Genomic DNA, 20151 nt, shown 5'->3' with positions numbered 1-20151 from the left:
GCCATGTCCAAACCACTGTCCCTCCTCTGGCCATGTCCAAACCACTGCCCCTCCTCTGGCCATGTCCAAACCACTGCCCCTCCTGTGGACATGTCCAAACCACTGTCCCTCCTCTGGACATGTCCAAACCACTGTCCCTCCTCTGGCCATGTCCAAACCACTGTCCCTCCCCTGGCCATGTCCAAACCACTGTCCCTCCTCTGGCCATGTCCAAACCACTGCCCCTCCTGTGGACATGTCCAAACCACTGCCCCTCCTCTGGACATGTCCAAACCACTGTCCCTCCTCTGGACATGTTCAAACCACTGTCCCTCCTCTGGATATGTCCAAACCACTGTCCCTCCTCTGGACATGTCCAAACCACTGTCCCTCCTCTGGCCATGTCCAAACCACTGTCCCTCCTCTGGACATGTCCAAACCACTGTCCCTCCTCTGGCCATGTCCAAACCACTGTCCCTCCTCTGGACATGTCCAAACCATCTCAGTGTGTCCTCTCTAACTTTATCTCCCAGTTGTTCAACCTGTGCTGTACCTCTGATGATCTCATTCCTGATCTTCTCCATCCTTGTCTCTCCTAAGAAGAACCTCAACATCTTCATTTCTGACACTTCCAGTTCTGTCTCCTGTCTTTTTGTCCATGTCTCTGTCTCCAGACCATACAACAGAGCTGGTCTCACCACTGTCTTTAAACTTTTCCTTTAACCTTTGCTGACACCTTTTTGTCACAAATCACTCCTGAAACTTTTCTCCATCACTCCATCCTGCCTGGACTCTCTTCTCCACCTCTTCACCACACTCTCAGGGACAGTGTGGTGAAGATGTGGAGAGAATTAAAGACCGACTGGAGACAAAACAAAAGTATAAATCACCGTCAGATTGAGAGAGCTGTGTATCGTCGTCATTGTACGATGAACCTTGTGTTCAGGAGATTACCGTTTTCATCTCTGCACCGGCGCTGCATCGACCCAGAGTGAAGTCCAACACCCCCGTCTGATGACCCGATCTCGAACCTCGAGCTCCGCTCTGCTGGCTGAAGCACAAACGTGCAGAAAGATGAAGTCAGCTGACGTTTGGTTAGGATGAACTAGTTTTTACTGTTTAAGGGGGCTAGGGAAGTTCAGTCTTTTATTGTGAAATTCAGATGAAATTTAATGACACAACTGTCCAAAGTGTGCTCGTTAATGTTTGATTGTAAACAAACAAATCATAATTGTTGGCAACAAAACATGACTCTGCTGATTTAATACAGATTATGTGATAGTTTTGGTAAAAGGAGAGTACCTGAGTGAAGTTGCCCCCCCCCCACCTTCTTCAAATATAACGAAATTGGGGTCAAACGTTTGTGCCGCTATCATTTTGAAGATATTAATAAAATTTTACACAGATTAAGGAAACTGTACCCCCCCCCCCCCCCCCACACACACACACACACACTTTCTTAAATCAAACAAAATTGGTGTCAATCAACTTGGCTATTTCTGTTTGTGCTGCTTTTGCTTTGAAGATATTAATGAAATTTAAAGGTCAAAAGGTCAACCAGCCCCACCCCCCCACATGACTCAAATCTAACAAAATTGGGATCAAACGTTTGTGCAGCAAAAATTTCCGTTTGCGCTGCTATTATTTGAAAGATATTAATAAAAACGTTTCTAGAGGTCATCAAAGGTCAACGAAAATCTGTTCATGTTGGAACTGTGCATTTCATTTGGTAAGATGGGTCAGGGGTGGGCAGGAGGGGCTGGTTGACCTTTAACCTTTCAGTAATATGTTCAAAGCAAACACAAATGTAGTAGAGTTTATCGACACCAGTTTTTTTTGATTGTGTAAATGGGGAGGGCTGGTTGACCTTTAACCTTTCAGTAATATGTTCAAAGCAAACACAAACGTAGTAGAGTTTATCGACACCAGTTTTTTTGATTGTGTAAATGGGGAGGGCTGGTTGACCTTTGATGACCTCTGGAAACTTTTTAATTAATGTATTTATAATGACAGCGGCACAAACGTTTCACACCAATTTCATTAGATTTGAAGCAGGCGGGGGGCCAACTTCATGCAGGTTAGGAGAGTGTGTGTTTTTTTGTGGCTGACACACGTTCAACAAAAACCTTGAAGAATCTGAAAGTTTTAGGCTTCAAGCCTTCGGTGACGGGCGCAGCCTCACCTCTGCTGGTGGAGGTGCTGCTGGAGCCCTCGGCGAGGAGACACGGCCCGGATTATCCCCCTGGGCCGTCCTCGAGGTGAAAGGTCACGCTTATAGTCTCGGCCTCCTGGAGACATGGGCTGGGACAGGGGGGACAGCACAGAGAGGTGTCTCCGCCTTGGGGAGAGGTCTCTACGGTATCCCAGGTCCCTCTTGGGGGAGATGTGACGCAGAGGTGAGACGTCCCGCTGGGGTGACAGGTGTCCTGCACGGGGTGACAGGTAACGGCGAGCTGAGGGGGACGATGACGGGGAGATGGGGGACGAGCAGCCGGAGTGGTCCAACCCTGGTGAGGAAAGGCGGGAGGAGGGGGAGGACAGATCCGGGGAGGGGATGGGGAGTTCTTCATCCATGGAAGAGGAGGATGGGACCTGCAGCATGCTTCGCTCCGGACCCAGCTGATAGTCAACAAGACCGTGCTCCCTCCCCAAGGGGTCGGTGGGTGGAGCCTGTGGGGTGATCTGGATGCTGGGCACGGTGGTGAAGTAACCAAACAGGGGTGGTTTGTTGGCGTGTCCCAGGAGGTCAGACGCCATTTGGTGAGACAGGTGAGGACCAGAGTGGGAGGCGGCCACGGCTGTGATGGACAGGGAGGGCAGGCTGTACGGCTGCGGGCTGGTGGAGCGCGAACGAGTCTTAGGGGTGGAGTCACCATCGTAGTCGTCGTCCTCGTCGTCTTCATCATCGATCTCGTCATCCTCACCGCCCTCCGACTCGTCGGCGTCAGAGAACTGGTGCTCTGCCGAGGGGACTCTGGACATCTTCTCAGACAATCTGTGGCCGTCGTCTTCTTTAGAAGAGAAGCAAAGAAAATGTTAAAATAAAAATAAGATCAGGAAAAAACAGAGAAGGACGAAGAGCGAGGTGGAAAATAAAAAGTGAAAAAAAGTTTATAAAAGTGTGGTGAAACAGTTTATACGTTAAATTAAACTGAAAACCCGTTCTCAGCAGCTCAAACCAATAAAACACAAAACAATAAAAATTTATGGGACGCACACACAAAAATCCATCAACTCCAGTTCTTCCACAAGACGAACTCCGGCCAAACGTTGGCAGCTTCTCGTCGTAAAGGAGCAGCAGTTAGTGAAAAACAAAGCAGCTGATTGGCTGAACTCTACGTTCCTTCGTCTCTTCTGAGCAAAACGACTCATCGGTCTCAGAAAATACGCAAAAACACAGATAACGTTTTAAAATTCTAAAGCCGTAAAACTTATTTGAGTTAGCAGCTTGGAGTTAATCAATGGTATTTAGAAAAGCAGATCCACTAACGCATGATTGTTTTTCCAGTTAGTGTCTTAAATAAATCAGTTCTTGTGAAAGCTGCCAATGTTTACGTTTCAGTGACTCACTGACCAAAAAAAAAAAAAATCATGTCCCCGTTAAACGTGGAGCCAAAACCCACAGCAGGGGTCAGCTAAAATTAAATTTCATTTGGTGGTCTTCATGATGGGTCCCGTACTGATTCAGTACATCAGCAACTTTCAAGTTCAGTGTTTTGTTCAACACCTGTTCACAGTAAGAGACACTGGTTGGCAGCCTTTTAACCAATTTAGTTGCTGCTGGTAAAAAAATAAAAACAACCAAAAAAAAACCCCCAAGATTTTACCATAAACGTGTGTTTGTGGTGTCAGAAAACAGCAGATCCCGCACAAAGCAGAAAAACATGAGCTGCTCCACTTTAAACACACAACTCCTGCAACTTATAATGAACCGTACGGTAAATTAATGAGCTAAATAAGTCTCAGATTATTTCCAACGGTTGCTTCGGGAGTTGGTAATAACTGATTTTCTTCTGCACTTGCTCTCGCTCAAGGCGGATGCATTTTCCTCTCCCTCCCCTGTTCTCCTCTTCCTCCTGCTTTTTGCTCTCTGTCTGTGCCTCGGAGATCCTGGTAAACATCTTCCGAATGAAAAATACTATCATGGATCTGGTGAGCTGGACTTTCAACGCAATCGATAAAATCTTTTCAACAAAACGACACGGTGCTGGAGAGCCCTCATGTCCCGCTGAGGCTCACGCTGCAGGATACGGGTCCATGACGTAACCGTTTTAAATGCATTTATTATGAACAGCTAACATTGTAATTATTGTGGAAAACTCCGTGAACAACCTCAGTTTGAAGAAACTGTTTAATTTTGATCAATGTCTAATTTGAGCAGTAAACATTCTTCATCAAACAGCTCAATTCTCAGGGGAGGTTCGTGTTTTACAGACATTTACTCTGCTGTCACTTTAAAATGACATGATTATTTCAGCAGAAGTATGATTCAGTTCCTTCAGCAAGTGCTTCAGCTGCTGCTTTTTGTACCAGCTAATGCCTTTATATTGCCAAATCTATGTAAATTATCATATTGTATAAAAAAGGTCTTGGCATGAAATGCAAAAACTTTATTTTTTTAGATTAGAGCAACCAACTTTACTCTTGGCTCTGCTCAGACTTCCTATTAGCTCATCATTTTATAATAAATAAGCAAGTCGATCAGAGAGCTGTCTAAAGCAGTGTTTTCCAAAGTGGGGGCCGCGGCCCTGGGCCCCAAAAAGCTATATGGATTTATTAAATAAGAGTATTTCTCTCCATTATAGATGAAGTAATTAAATCATTATTTGAGTTCAGTCAAGTCTTAAAGAACAACACACAGATAATGTGAATTAATAACAGTTAACAAAGTCTACATTATTCAAATGTAGGTGTCGAATTTAAGAGATAAAGTAAATGTGGTGCTGCAAATTGACACAATGCCTGTTTTCGTACGGTAGTTGCAATAAAATGATTTGGTTGGTCGGTTGTAAACCTTCGTTGCACGGCCGACGCTGCTCGCCTTTAGTTCCAGTTTAGATCCACCCCTTCCCGCTTCGTCCCAAACGCAGCTCGACATGAGACGGCTGCCCCGACTAGAAAGCCGACAGAAATCTGAACGCAGGATTCTATTTAAGTGAAAAAGTGGATTTCCCAAATTATGTTTTTTTTTTTATTTCCATGCTTGGCACTTACTGGGCTCCATAAAATATGTGATGAAGCCTGCACAGGGAATAAAAATAATCTCACTAATTTCCAGCTTCATTATCGAGTAGACCCTGAACACCATCACGCTAATCTGTTCTGAAACTGACGCAGCTGCCAGAGACAGATGATGAAAATATGATGTTTGTTAATAATTTATGAAGATAATTTACATATTTCTCTGACACGTGACGGCTGAAGAGTATGTCATGAGAATAATCTCTGCAGGATTGAACCGCAGATCCTGGTTGTGCGTTTTCCCTACCTCCTTCGTCTGCTTCTGTTTCCTCAACCGAGGACACGGAGACTCCCAGCTCCAGACACTTTTTCATATGAGCCTTGGACTTCATGTGCTTCGTCAGGTTTCCTGCAGAACACAGACGAGAACAGCTTAACGGCCCACCGACGGGCCTTACTGGAAACCAGAGCTCGTCTTGCTCCGACACCGGAGGACAAAAGAGGATGAAATGAAAACGGCAGCGGTGGAGGATACACGAGCGAGACCACAAGTGCAATTTACACACGATACGTCAAGTAATTTAATAAGAAAATGACCGGGTCTGGTCAGAACTCGCTCGGGTTCGCTGAACGTAAACGCAGATCCAAACACATCGCAGACAGTTTTGTAGATTTTGATTAAAGATGGCGATCAGCTTCCATAACGTCTGATACGATGAGCGTTCCTGTCTGACCACAGCAGGTTTTATTCATGTTACAATAAAAACGGTGAACTCTGCAGGCGGACAACGTGAAGCCGTACCTTTCGTTTTGAATGCAAAGTTGCAGAACTTGCAGACGTACGGCCGCACGTCGGTGTGCGTTCGGATGTGCTTCTTGAGCATGCTGGGCTTCTTGCAGCGGATCCCGCACTCCTCGCAGATGTATTTACCTCGGCCGCGACCGCGCACGTAAACGTAGTCCTCGTTGGACTTGTACCTGCAAAAGAGAAGAAGTGACAGTGTGACGGGCGCTCTTTCATTTCTGCGTCAGCGTTTCAGTGAAATAAGATCAAAGGTGATTATTTTAATTAAAGTCACAAGTGTCAGTTGTAAAAGTCTCCCGTCAGTCCTCAGGCGTGAAGACTGAACTGAGCTCACAGATGAAAGATGAGTCACGTTCAGAGTTGCTGGTGCTAATTCCCAGTCTTCCAGAAGATCTGATGAGCTCTACAGAAAGCAGCTGAGCGTTTTTCTTACAAACAACTTTCTTAGATTCAACTGAGGAACGTCCTCGGATGAACGGCAAAACATTTTCAACAAACACAAAGAAATAAATCCAGTTGTTTCATATAAATCTCCTAAACTTCACGTTCACCATCTGAAAGTTTCAAAACGAACTAGTCAGTGTTAAATGTGTGTTTTCATACAGCGAGGTAAAACCCAGAGAGGTGACAGAAAGGACGTCTCTCATGTTTTGAATATTACTGGTTATCACTGAGCCTCCTTCCTTTGTTGCCTGTGCAGCACTGAGAGGTCAAAGGTCAAGACCTGCACGGTTATTGCAATATTCTAATCCACCTTATTCCTGGGGGCTCTACTGTCTAAATGATTCAGGGTACAACTTCCTGTCAGACAGGAAGTAGCAGTAAGCATTGGTTGACCATGGTAGAGGAGCACGTACCGTGGTTTATTTGAAAGTAATTTACATTCAGTTCAGCAGATAAAACTCTGTTTTTGTTTGGTTCACATTTATTTAACAACCATAAAGTTTACTAAAATAGCCGTGCTGAGTTCAGGTACCTGTTGTGTTCAGGGCTGCAGAACAACCAGACCAAACTAAATCAGTGGCTACAACAACAGAGTTTGAACATGGAGCCAAAACAAAAAGAGTTCCAGTTTAAAGAGCTTTAGTTTCCATCTCCTACCTACAGATGAAGATAAACTTAATCAATAAATACAGTCAATGAAGTAGCTAAATATGCTAGTAGATGTAGCTAAATATGCTAGTAGATGTAGCTAAATATGCTAGTAGATGTAGCTAAATATGCTAGTAGATGTAGCTAAATATTCTAGTAGATGTAGCTAAATATGCTAGAATAAGTAGCTAAATATGCTTGTAGATGTAGCTAAATATGCTAGTAGATGTAGCTAAATATGCTAGAATAAGTAGCTAAATATGCTTGTAGATGTAGCTAAATATGCTAGAATAAGTAGCTAAATATGCTAGTAGCTGTAATCTGCAGCCACTTCTTCAGCTCGTCCTCCGTCTCTCGTCCTCAGCAGCAGTGGTATGATCATATTGTCCTGTTGGAGCTCTGACACGTGGTGTTCCTCCTACATGTTTGAATTGAATCCACAATGCTCAGAGAAACTACATTAGCTCGTACTGTTCAAACGTAAACAAACACCGGTTCTGGTCCGTGCCAGAAGTCGTGCCCATAATTCATGTAAGACAGCATGAGGGATATAGGTGGATAGAAACATGAATATATTTATATTTGTTTTAAACAAGAACTTGATCATCAGCTGCTGACACGACGCAGCTGATTTCAGCTGATGGGTTGAAGGCTAAAAAGCTGCAAAGAGCAAGAAAACTAATTCCACCTGGAATCAAAACAGATAAAAAATGATTCAACGATGATAATATCATGATAAAGGATACTTTTATTGTGATATAGTGTGATTTTCTTATCAAATAAAGCAGCCATACCACAAGTCGCATCACATCTCATCATGCTTTTTCCTGCTTGCTCTTGACGAAGGCGGACACTTTTCCCTCATGCTGAGTTTTTTTTCCCAACTTTCACAGTGTCCCATCTAGGACTTGTGACTTTTTTAACACCTCCTCTTCCCTCGTGTTTCCTTATCTAAACGAAAAGGGCAGCACCTCCCACGAGGCCGCAGCCTCAGACACCTCCGTCTACTCATGTCTGTACTCAGACGGGCTGTACTCAAATGTAATTTTGTTGCGCTTCAGTGCAACGACAATAAAGCTGATTCTGATCTTTTTCTGATCGTTTTAGTTTTTTATCACCTGCTGCCACGAGCGTGGGTGATCATGCACATTTATTGTGTGTTCATTAATCTGTTAGCAAAATCTCAGGAACCGGTGGAATGAGTTTAATGAAACTCAAAGTAATTCCAACGCAGCGTGCAGAGTCATGTGTAACTACATGATCAACCTGTTTGCTAAGCATAGCTCGTAGTTGGATCTTGGGATCGAGCCGGCGGTCCGACGCGAGGCGAGCCACCGTCCGTCCCGCCCCCTGCCTCTTGGCCGAGTGTCCCGCTGGAGTCCAAAGCGTTTGCTTTGACAAAATGAGTGTTCAAAGAAGGCCCGGTCGCCTGAATACCGCAGCTAGGATTAATGGAATAGGACTCTGGTTCTGGGTGTTCTCCCCTGAACTGGGCCATGACTGAGCGGGTCGGCCGGGGCGTTCCTTTTGTGCCGCTAGAGATGAAACTGTTGGAACGGCACAAGACGGACGAGAGTGAAAGCATTTGCCAAGAATGTTTTCATTAGATAGTTTTGGGGCGGCTGTGGCTGAGTGGTTAGAGCAGTCGTCCTCCAAAGGGAGAGTTGGGGGTTCGATTCCACCAGCAGTCATCTGTTGAAGTGCCCCTGGGCAAGACACTGAACCACTCATTGCCTCTGATGTTTATCCCATCGGTGTTTGAATGTGATAAAGCTCTGATTAATCTCTGTAGAGATCTAGTATAGAGCTGGATGAACGGGTAAATGAGGCACAGATTGTTGTAAAGAGCTTTGAGTGTCTTGATCAGATAGAAAGGAGCTGTACAAGTACAGTCCGTTTATTATTTATATAGTTTAAAATAAGACGGTCACCGTCCTGCAGCCAGCTCTGCTTCTTCTGTAAGACTTTGACCGTCAGACAAGACTTTTGTTTGCTGTCGTTGGACGTTTGCCTGCAGAATCACGTCTGTCAGGGAGGGAATTTACCACCAACCTCCAGAAAAGATCTGGTTAAAGTTTCGTCCCTCTGCTGCAGCAGAATCTAATTCAACTTTTTTTTTAAATTATGTGTCAAAGAAGAGGATTTTTGGAGAAACAGGGGAAACGGCTGGTGCATTATGTTGTCTCCAGCCTTGTCTGCAGCAGCTGGAGGTAACGATGAGTTCAGGGCCTCGAGTGATGAAGGCGGTCAAATACCAGGCACATCAAACGCCCCGCGGCACAGGCGAGGGGAAATTTGTCTTTCAACTGCGGCGAGGGCTGGGAAATACCTCCGCCGCTCGTCTGAGCCGAGACGTTTACACAGCTGTGGCCGGTGGGAACCTGAGTTATGATGATTTTATTCTGTTTTATTCACAGAATCCCAGAAAGATCATCACGCAGCTTCAGAACATCGGAAACTTTCACGGGCTGGGAATAAATTAGCTCGATATTTATTTCAAACATTATTAATCTTTTTCTTTTCTTACAGACGATTTCACTCTTTGTTTTAATTTGAGTGCGGAGGGTTTTGTTATCTGCAGTTTTACATGCTTTTAATCGTTTGCTGCATTTTAAAACACATTTTATAACTTTGTGTTTGAGGATATTTAATCCTGCTTTTGTTCATCTGCATCTGCTCCATACACTAAACTTTCATTCTCAACAGCAACAATAAAACTGTAAAGCTTCGCAGAAACGTCCCTCACTGTAGAGCTCTCTACTCTAAACTCTAAAATTTCTACTAAAAAGTTGAAATTATCTGAAAAAAGCTGAAATTAGCATCAAACAGCTGAAAAGTAGCTAAAGAAGCTGAAATTATAAGAAGGAATTTGAGAGAGCACATTTTTGCAGAATTAGTCTGAAAAAAGTGGAAATGAGTGCAGAGTGTGGAATTAGCTGAAAAAGCTCAAATTAGCATAAAAACAGCTAAATAGTAGCTGAAATAGTAGAAAAAGCTGAAACTTGCAGAAATAATCTGAAAGGAACATAAGCTGAAATTAGCAGAAAGAATATGAAAGGAGCAGTAAAAGGTTGTAAACACATCTAAAGATTTGAAGGATGGAAAATGAGCTCAATTCATTTTCTATGAGGAAAAAATGGCAGAAAAGGCTAAATATTTCAAAAAGCTAAAGCTGCACTGATACCAAAAGTCAGAGCCGGATTGTCCTGAAAGAGCCGAACATTTTTATCTATGGTTTGTTGAAACACATGAAAACTGCTGGAAAACGTGTGGAAGAACTTAGAAGTGGCGATAGGATCCCAACAGTGTGAACGCTTCACGAACGTTCACGTGAAAAGGGATCCCACCTCAGATCAGTCTATAAACTCATGCAGCAGCACAGCTCGGGTCATCAGGCTGAGGAGTTCACCAGACTCGGGCCGTTGGCCTCAATCTCAGACAAGAATCAAGCTCAGGGATGGAAAAGGAGAAGTCTTTACACCTTCGAGTGTTTTCACACTAATCACAGAGAAATGGATGACCTCACAGTTCACATCATGGTCACCGGCGCTCATTTCTACAGGAAACTCAGCTGTTGGGACCAATAAAGACGACAGAAGTTTGAGTCTGAGGCTCTGGATGTTTTCTTCAAATGAGAGGAGCTCTAAAGTTTTACGCAGCTGCAGATTTCTTTTCCTCTAAAGCTTACGGTCAACACAAAACTGAGCCGAGTCACTTTTTCACTCACCAGCTGCTGTTTCATCACTTCAGATCTTTTGCATATTACGTTAGCTTGTTGGTATGAGCTGGCTCATTCAAACATCTGCTTCTAAAGATGTTTGTTTGGCCACTTCTCTCTTGATTTATATTTTGAACATCACCACCACAGAAAAGGAGGTTCAGTCAGAGGTCATTTAGCTAATAAGTAAAAAAAAACAAAAAAAGCAAGGGTTCATTTAAAGGCTTAATGGGTCAAACCATACCTCCCCCAAATTGTACTCAACTTCAGACCCAGTGATGAGCATGTGGTGCCCTGTTAATGCCGTTTTTGTCCAGAAGGTTTACATTTTCTAACACATTAAAATGACAATAAAAGCGGTTAAAATCTGCTCATCTTTGTGTGAAAAGCACGTGGCAGAAGGCTCCTTTACATGCTCAAAAAGTACGTAGCCAAAGTTGCCAAATATGATATTGGTGGGAGTACAAATTGTCCTGTAACCGAGCTAGATGCCAATAAATAAATAAATAAATAAATAAACAGGGAACCTAGCATGTATGGAAGAGTGCAGAACCAAAAGGTCAAACCCATGAAGAACACTCGGTGAGGGAAGCTGCAGGTTTGCATGCAAAATAAACTGGAAAAGAGTCTGAAAGTTTTGCACAGATCTAAATTAGTTGAGTAGTAAATATGTGTGCACTTTTTGTTTCGTCCTTGTCTTTGCTCGTTTGCAGAGTTGTGTCGTTACTCCACGGGTCTGAGATAAAACAAGCCAGGGAATAATCATTCCTTCACAGCAGAAACTGAATTTAACTTAAAACCTGTTGCTTTGATTTCTCAGAACTGCAGTAAAATACGTTAATGTGAGAAAACCTTCTCCCGTGGTGTAACGTGTGACTCTGCTCGACTCACCCGCCTTCGAAGATCTTGATGCGAGTCGGTTCGGCGGACGGCTGCTTGACCGACACCTCCTTCTCTACCTGCTCATCCTTTGAGCGGTCCCATGATGCCACTCCCTTCATCTTCCTCCCAAAATGACTTATATCGACTGGCATCAGCTCAGGCTTTAACTACAGAGAAAACAGAAACGAGTTGTGTCAAAGGCGGTTTAGCTCTTTGGTGTGTTTTGGGTTGACGACTGTGTAAAAACTCTTTAAGATACCTGATCAAACCGCAGCTTCCAGGCCACGGATGAAACCAGCTTCCCAGAGCTGGGTGACGATATGGCTGCCAGCGTGTATATCAGATCAGTGTTTCTCCTCTGTTTGGACCTGAATAGAGCCAGTGCAGCTTTTGTAGTGAGGCTCAGAGGATTGGGATTGTACGAGCTCACGCACCATGAGCTGTAGACGGAACTACGAGTTGCAGACGGAGTGCTATTGGGTTTGGTATAGTTTCGGAAGCACCAGCTGACGTGGCTCGTGGTGCGCAGGCTCGGGAACTGGAAAAATTGCGGAGCATCAGCCGCGTTTGAAGGAAGCAGAGTCCGAGCTCCTGGTTTTCCTGCACTTTGAATGGTAGCGGGTTTAACTAATGTGGGCTGCGTGTCGGTGTCGTCTGCGTCATTGCAGGAGAGCATGGGCTCCGGGCTGGAGCTGGACTCTTGGGGCGATTTGTCCACATCGAGCTCCTCTGGGGACTCTCGTCCATCTGGAACTAGTGAATGATCTGTGATGATTTGGAGAGGTGGGGTGAAGCTTTCAGCCCGGGGTACATCAGAAAGGTGAGGGGCTGGGGAACGGACAGGAATGGCAATTTTGGTGGGGATACCATTTAGTGGAGGAGAGGACGACATCCTTTCAGACTCATCAACTGAATCTTCACTCTTCCTACTCTTACCTCTCCCTTGCTGCTTCTCAGATGTGGAACAGCGTTCAGCGCCGCTCAGCTCAACGGCACTCATCTCCTTGACGATCTGCCCATACATCCTCTCTTCCTTCACTCTTTTCTGCTGTTTAGTCTCTATGAAGCGCTCGAGTGAGCTGGCAGGGGAGAGCATACGTTTGCTGGCTACAATACCAGATGCTGAGGCGTCAGTGATGGATATAGTACCTGATGTAAGTGACAGTGGGATACCCGTGTTCAGGTGTTGCTCAGGTGGCAGAGGGTAGCGCAGTGCTGTAGCATCAACTTGACCAAGGAGGAGGGACAAGTTGAAACCTGCTCCACTTATGCCTCCCACTACTCTTCCAGACGGCTTGCCAGTGCTCGCAGCACCAAGTGGAGGAGACATGCTGCTGGCACCAGTACTGTCAGGGCTTAAGGCTTGTACTCCTGCACCATAGGAACCTATCAGCTGGCTCACACTTGTATACATAGCACTACCAAATGATGGCATGTTGGTTTGCATCCTCACAGGAACCAGTAAACTAGGCAGAGAGGCCTGGGAGCCCAGACTGTGGGTAGCAAAGACCGGCTGAATCTGTTGCAGAAACAAAGAGGGGGTTGTTGAGCTGGAGGGCTTAGAGGACAGCACACCTACATTTTGCTGTTGTTGCGACAAAGGCGAAGTGCGAGATGAGAAAGACGGTGTGTAAATCTGTGAGCTTTCGGATTTTCCATCGTACGGCAGTGGGTCGTGGTGGAGCTGCTGCAGTGACTGTTTGTGCAGGCTGCCTTGTGATCGGATGTGCAGCTTTACGAGTTGCTGTTGAGCCTGGAGAGTCTGCTGCTGTCGAGTTGCTTGTTCGGACTCATGGTTCCAGAAGAGACTCGGCTGTGAGTTGGAAAAGAATGGGGCGCCACTCTGGTACTGCTGGATTAAATCCTTGTTTGTGCCATCATGGCCTGGATGTTCTCCCTCAGATGAGGAGCTCTGAGCTTGGAGTTGATGCTGATGGGACCTAATTCACAGTAAATTATAGTATTAGGAATAAACGTAGAAATAATACTGTAATAGTATTTACAAAAGCTGTAAGAAATACGGCTTTCTTTACATCTCCATCTTGTAGATCAAACCATGTTTCTCACCTTCCATAGAACGGTTCATCTTGCAGACTGTCCTCACTGATGCTCTGCTGGAGGCTGTGCTGGTGGTGAGATCCTATAGCTGTGCAGAAAACAATGCATTTAAAAAAGTAAACCTCTATGAGTTAAGAAACTGTCAACCTTGTCTTGTAAACTTGACAGAAAAAGCCCCCAAAGAAGGTTCTTTGATACATAGTTTTGAATGAAGGAGAATTGTACTGTTGTAATAAAACTTCAGCATGGTTAACACATGGCTGATACACCTTAGAGGTACATAATTCTGTCTTACCTCCAGCTCTCTTGGTTCTGTTGGGCTGGTCGATGCTACTGTGTGGAGATCCAGATGAGCTAGGCCACGTCCCATGATCAAAACTCTCCTGTTTGATTGACATTTCTGCTCCGCCTGGTTCCTGAAGGACTGCCTCTGGATAAACACTCAGCGAAGCCTGTCAAATGCGTAGAAAATAATGGAATAAGAACGTGTAAGTCAAAAAATAAATGAGATACAACAACAAAAGATAATGATCCCCTTTGTCCTCAAATGTATTGGTCATAATCTAAAGATAGTTAAAGAAAATGACAAACTGAAAACCTTTCTTTTGACAACTATATGTTTCAGTTTAAGTCAATAATGTGTCCCCATTTACAAGTTGTGGTTGTACGTTTTTATTTTGGGGATCCACAAAAACATATTCAGACGTTTTAATTTTTTTCTCACACAGCGATTGTTGCAGTAGGACTTCTTTTTGTGACCTTTTGTCAGAGTCACTTTGTTTTAGCTCATGTGGCTTTAAGGCAACTTCCAAAAGGTTTTGTCTGATTAGTCAGAAATGACAAACTTTTAAAAAAAGCTGCTTCTTTATTTGATGTTTTCAAACTAAGCTTAAAACAAACCCTTTATACAGTAACTGTTTCACACTGAGGTCGCCGTGTAAAGGAACAATCACCTGGATTATCTACAAGGTTTTTCAAGATGCTCAGCTTTGTCTTTTAGAGACAATCACTTGCTTTAGCGTGGAATTACTAACTTTACTGTCAGTAGAACAGCAATTACATGGTGAACCAAATAAATCCCCCCAAAAAACAATATATCATCTAAAAATCAAAGTATTCTCTTGGTATCATCATTCTCATGACTCAGTGAGACTAACCTATATAAATAAAGGCTGAATGAAATACGATTCTTTTTACGGTACCTGTCGAACAAGATATCCACGCCGACGTTCCTTCATTGCAGATGCACTGCTGTAGAGCTCCCCCTGTCTGGAAGAGGGCAAGCTTCCGTAATCAAAAGATTTGCTGCGCATTTCAGGTAGCTCTGTGGGCAGCGTGCAAGGTGCCTGCTCTGACGAAGACCTCCTCATCTCCCTCTGCTGGTGGTGGCTGGAATAGCCACTGCCGGGAACAGTCAGGAACTCTGACTGCTTCGCTCCAAAGCCAGAAGTCAATGAGTCCTCCTGAAAAAGAGAAGAAACCCAAAAGAGAAAAATATACTTAACTGTCCGGTTTTTACTAGTTCTGCTTTGCAACATGCAATGTTATAGAGATTACAAAGGTAGACAAATGAGCCACAAGAACAAAATCAATGGAAGATGATGTACATGTTAATCAGCTCATTGTTGTAAATGTTTTGCAAGAAAATCTAAGTCTCTGCCGAAACCAAAGAAGTGCACTGACCACAAAAGGAGACCCCCAGAATCACTGCTTGCTAATAACCTTGTTAAGCCTTTGGGAATGTAAGCTACTTCTACTTTTACTAGAACATACTATCTGACTGGGACAAAGCCAGTCATTTTTTGTGAATTCAACCCACCAATTCCAGGTAATCTCTTACATTTTGGAAAAAACTGTCCCATTTGCCTTCTCCAGAGACCTCTACTTGAAAAATCTTGGGTGCTGACTTTTACTTGGGTCTTATTTTGACACATAACGTCATCATTAAACATTCGTTAATACCAAGAATAATACTATTAAAACTAACAAGGTTGAGTCAGGTCCTCTGGATGGATTCTTCTTTGTTGAAACGTAACGTTTCAACAAAGAATCCAACAATATTGTTCTTGTATCTGGATTATAGAGCATGCATTAGAATATTATTAAAACATATTTTTTAAGGCAGTGGGGGACCTCAAACTTCCAAAATCCTAATTAGATCAAGTATCTGTTGGATATAATACAACAAATCTAATCTACAAAGACGCTATCTTGCTACTCACTATAAAAAAAGATTATTACCACAAGACGTTTGCAATACAGATTAACAAGGCTAAATTGTTTTCAAGTAGGTTTATTATTGTAGTCGTCATGCAAAAACTAAAAATAGACATATATGGGTACCTGTTTGGTTGGTGAGACAGACTTGGGACCCTCCTCTCGGTCAAAGGACATGGAAAGGGAGGACGAGTGGGATAGATTACTCTCTTGACTGGGACTACGGGAAAGGCTGGTGCAGGTAGACTCAAAGCTTGATTCCCCAGATGAGTGCTCCATATCTGCAAGGCGCAGCCGCTTCTTCTTAGGTGGAAGCTTTTCTGTTGGCATCTGAGACAAAGTGTCACTTCGCTGAGGAAGTTGGAACTCCTCAACATGCTGCTGCTGCCTCTCTGCTTCTTTGGTCACTGGAGCTTCTGTATCCTTCTCTGGCTTGTCTGGCTCCTCTGTCACTCTAATCTCAGGTACTTGTATGTTGGATTGCCGGACCAGTCTGTGTGCACTGGGGTATGGTTGGCCAGGTGAAGGAGCAGCTGAAGAAGATGAAAGGGATGCCAGATCCCTGTCACTTTGTACCTGCTGCTCCATGCTTTCAGTCTTAAGAAGTGCAGATTCAGGACTCAGAGCATCTTCAAAGATATCTGTATCAGACTGTTCTGAGTACTGACTAGTTGGAGCTTTATTTGAGGGCTGGTTTCCTGGCTGCTCAAAAGATTCTGATTTCTCAAAAGAATTTGGACGCCTGAGAGAGTCTGTATGCAGGATAACTGATATGGCATTCTTGGCTGCTTTCCTGCCCTCTGAATCAGTAAACAATGCCATGTCCTCAGAGCACATACTGGCACAGGTATCAAAACTGTCAGACTGGCTGTGAGCACTATGAAAAGAGCCTTTACCTGTAGGGGTTCCTCTTGATCCATCAAAACTTCCCTGTTTAAACTCATAGTCCCCCATCATCTCAACCGAACCACTACAGCTACTGTCACAATGTCCAGGGCTGTCTTCATCATCTCCTACACTCTTTTCTTTTCGCCTTTTTCTTGTGGCTATTTCTGACATGCTGACTTTAGTACCGTATGGGCTATAAGCAATTTGCTCTGGGACTCCTGGGCTGCGCTCACTGATCTTCATACCCAGAGACGAGGTAAAGTTCTTGACCATGTGTCCATAACCCTCAGTCTCTCCTATGTGGGCTTCATTACCTGGTTGTTCAAATGCAGTCTGTCTTTTGAGTCTGGGATGACCGGGTGGGTAAAACACATCATCTGGTGCTGCCATATTATCGAAGGAGACACTTCCTCGAATCCCTTGAGGAGCACTAAGGTTAGGAGGAGATGGACTTGGCATGGAGTTGCTCCTAATAAGAGTTGCAGAATCTGATGGAGGCTCCAGAAGTCCTGTATTGCTTTGACAGGGACCAGTTGGATACTGCTTGGCATCTCCACAGATTGCTTGATTTCCTCTAAGAGAGACATGATCTTCAACTGTTTTCCCCATATCTGGGATAGCCCCTGACTGTTTTAAGCTTACAAGACTGCTAGGGTCTGCCCCTGCCATGCCCACTGTGATAGGCTGTCTTGTCCTGGAATTGGGTCGGTTGTACCAAGTCCGACCAAACATAATCTCTTCATACGTCTTGACATTAGTATTTGGAGTGCTTATCTGGAGCTCGGCACTGTCGAAGGGAGAAAAGTAGCCAGAGTCCGTGCTGCCTTTGCTATGAGGACTGAGGAGGTTAAGGGACTGGGACATGCCTGGATCAGATTCCAGCCCTTTGTCATTCAGTTTTAGGGCCAAACGTTGTTTAACAGTGGGGGAGTCATCCAGTGAGCGTGCTCTTCCGCCTGCCTTTGACCCCAACATGTGATGTGACCCTTTTATGTCATGAAATGGAGGGCACTCCATCCCAGTGGGAGGAATGCCCCCAGTCTTGGGAAAAATGAGGATAGGCACTTTCATAGATCCAATGGAGAGTTCTTCAGCTGAATCTGCATATGCTGGCTCAGCACCACCTATAGCAAAAAAATAAATAAAAATAAAACACAACATCATGAAAGAGATTAAGACTTAAATGCACAATGCTGAAGACTGATACAATTCTGTTGTCCTAGTTTTGAGTACAATAAATAAAAGCTATTCTCAAACCATAGTTTTTACATAAAAAATACTAACGTGTCTGGTTTGTAAAAATAAATTACCTGCATTCTTGTCAGCTTCAAATGAAATCTGCGGGATAGGGCTGTTCTTATCCATCAACATGGTGGAGGCATCAACACCTTCTTCATCCGTGTCTGTACTTTGTTCTCCATCTGAGGGCACCTCTGCTTCTCCAACTGAGGATGCATGGTCCACATCCCCACATCGGGCCACAGACAGCTCTGATGAAAAAGGTACAAGCCCAGCTTTAATGGCATGAGCGTGAGATTTGCGATGCTTGTAAAGGTTGCTTTTGGTTTTGAAAGAGAAGCCACAGGGTATGCAAGGATATGGCCTTTCTCCAGTATGCGAGCGGATGTGTTTCTTCAAGACACTGGGCTTGGCGCATGCTCTATGACAGTAGGGACAGATATATTTGCCAGGCTTTTTTGGCTTTTGCTCTTTTTTTCCATAGCCCTCCTCTGCATGCTCAGACCCTGGTTGGGAATACTGTCCAAACGAGCTTGGTAAACTAGGAGATTTTTGTCGGGGAAACCTCCCTGCCCCATGCGGATGAGTATGGCCTGGATGTCCTACAGGGTACAGGTCATCTGAAGGTAATTGGCCAGCAAATGGCCAGGCATGAGCCTCTAGGCCAGGCTGTGGTTTGGCTCCTGAGACAAAGCGCTCAGTTTGAGGATGTTGAGGGTAGGGCTGACCCAGCTGGAAGGAGTAGCCCCTTGGAAAAGCCTGTGCAAAGGGTCCTTGAGAGTCATGGGATGGTGGACCACCTATGGCTCCAACTGCAGAGGGTCCACGCAGCAGCTTAGCAGAATTCCCTGTGATTGCGTACTTCTGCTGGGGCGCTGATCCTCCCGTTGCACCACCAGGCAAACTCTCACGATGTTTAAGCTCTTGGTCAGCAAAAGTGCTTTGTTTGGTGTTTGCAGTAGGCTCAGACGCCCATTTTCTTTGCAGAGTTGCTTTCTCCTTCACTATTTCCTTTTTTGAGCATTTCTGACCTGTGGTAGCAGAATCATGGGCCTCCATTTTTGTGGTTTAGAAGAGGGACAAAAGTGGGCTCAGTGGGGGGAGTTGATAGGGGTAGGTAGAGGAGGGTTACAAGGTCCAAAAGCTTCCAAGCATGATAGTTGAACCTTTGAGGTCTGCCAACAAGTTCACAGAGGCAGGAATAGTCCATCCATTTCTGATTGAGACTGCAAAGTCAGACTTGGAGCCGAAAATAGGATGAAGAAGGGAAGTTTTAATGGATAACATCAGAGTTGTCTGTTAACGTTTGACATTTTATAGAAAAAACCTAATTAATATTTTTCCTCAAATGAGCAGAATCCTTGAGTGATCTGGAGAAAACAAGAAAGGAGAAACAAAAGACAGGCATTTATTAATTTGTAAATAAATATGTATTTGAAACAAACAAAAATATGCAGATTTGGTCAAAACAGAAATCATCTCCAAATTACAGTACAATTAGTCAAACAGAATTTTCTTCTCTTGAAGAAGGTTGAACTCCAGAGTTGCTCAAATCTGTTTTTCTTGCTAAACATTCTGTTTGTGTGTGGACGGGAGACGCAAACCTTCAGCTCTGAAAAATATCTGGAATAGTGACTGGACTAGGAGCAATTCTAGGATCTGACCTTAGGGGTGCTTAGCCCCCAGAACTGACAATGGCTCTTGGCTTGAACAACTACCCCATGGTGTGGTTTTTGAGAAGAAGCGGCAAAAGGTTACGGCACCTGGTATTCCCAGGTGATCTCCCATCCAAGTACTAACCAGACCTGACCCTGGTTAGCTTTTGAGACCAGGCGTGTTCAGGGTGGTATGGCCGTAAACGAGGAGCTCAGTCAAAAATAGGATTTTAAAGAATCTAAGCAAACAAAGACTGATCTTTTGCAACCACAAGTTACAACATATATCTACATACAAAACACACAAAGCACAACCAGCTTTAAGCAATGACCTTTAATTTAACTATTAACCTCTGACTGTAAAGTGTTTGTAATGCAAAACCCCGACAATGATGTTGGAGGAAAAGGGGGTGGAGCTCCTGCAGGTAAGGGGCGTT

The 20151-nt window shown here is 44.3% G+C and overlaps 1 protein-coding gene and 1 pseudogene across 1 annotated transcript in view; both read right to left on the bottom strand.

The window, feature by feature from the left end:
- The window catches only part of hivep2a (HIVEP zinc finger 2a), a 24465-nt gene extending 5347 nt beyond the window's left edge, over positions 1-19118 (bottom strand). Inside the window, exons 1-11 of the mRNA XM_037685977.1 lie at positions 18131-19118; positions 16059-17944; positions 14918-15178; positions 14011-14167; positions 13725-13803; positions 11917-13597; positions 11667-11824; positions 5963-6138; positions 5468-5569; positions 2162-2990; positions 934-1030 (exon numbers count right to left, since the gene is read on the bottom strand). Of these exons, the coding sequence (XP_037541905.1) occupies positions 934-1030; positions 2162-2990; positions 5468-5569; positions 5963-6138; positions 11667-11824; positions 11917-13597; positions 13725-13803; positions 14011-14167; positions 14918-15178; positions 16059-17944; positions 18131-19118 (6414 nt within the window). The remainder of the gene's footprint in view (positions 1-933; positions 1031-2161; positions 2991-5467; positions 5570-5962; positions 6139-11666; positions 11825-11916; positions 13598-13724; positions 13804-14010; positions 14168-14917; positions 15179-16058; positions 17945-18130) is intronic.
- A 692-nt stretch (positions 19119-19810) lies between these two features.
- Positions 19811-19919, bottom strand: LOC119418771 (annotated as a pseudogene).
- Positions 19920-20151: the final 232 nt, after the last annotated feature.

The sequence above is a fragment of the Nematolebias whitei genome, chromosome 12, assembly GCF_014905685.2.
Source record: "Nematolebias whitei isolate Nwh7 chromosome 12, NemWhi1, whole genome shotgun sequence".
NCBI lineage: Eukaryota > Metazoa > Chordata > Actinopteri > Cyprinodontiformes > Rivulidae > Nematolebias > Nematolebias whitei.
The sequence above is the reverse complement of the archived record's forward strand: the minus strand, read 5'-3'. Positions and strand labels throughout refer to the sequence as shown.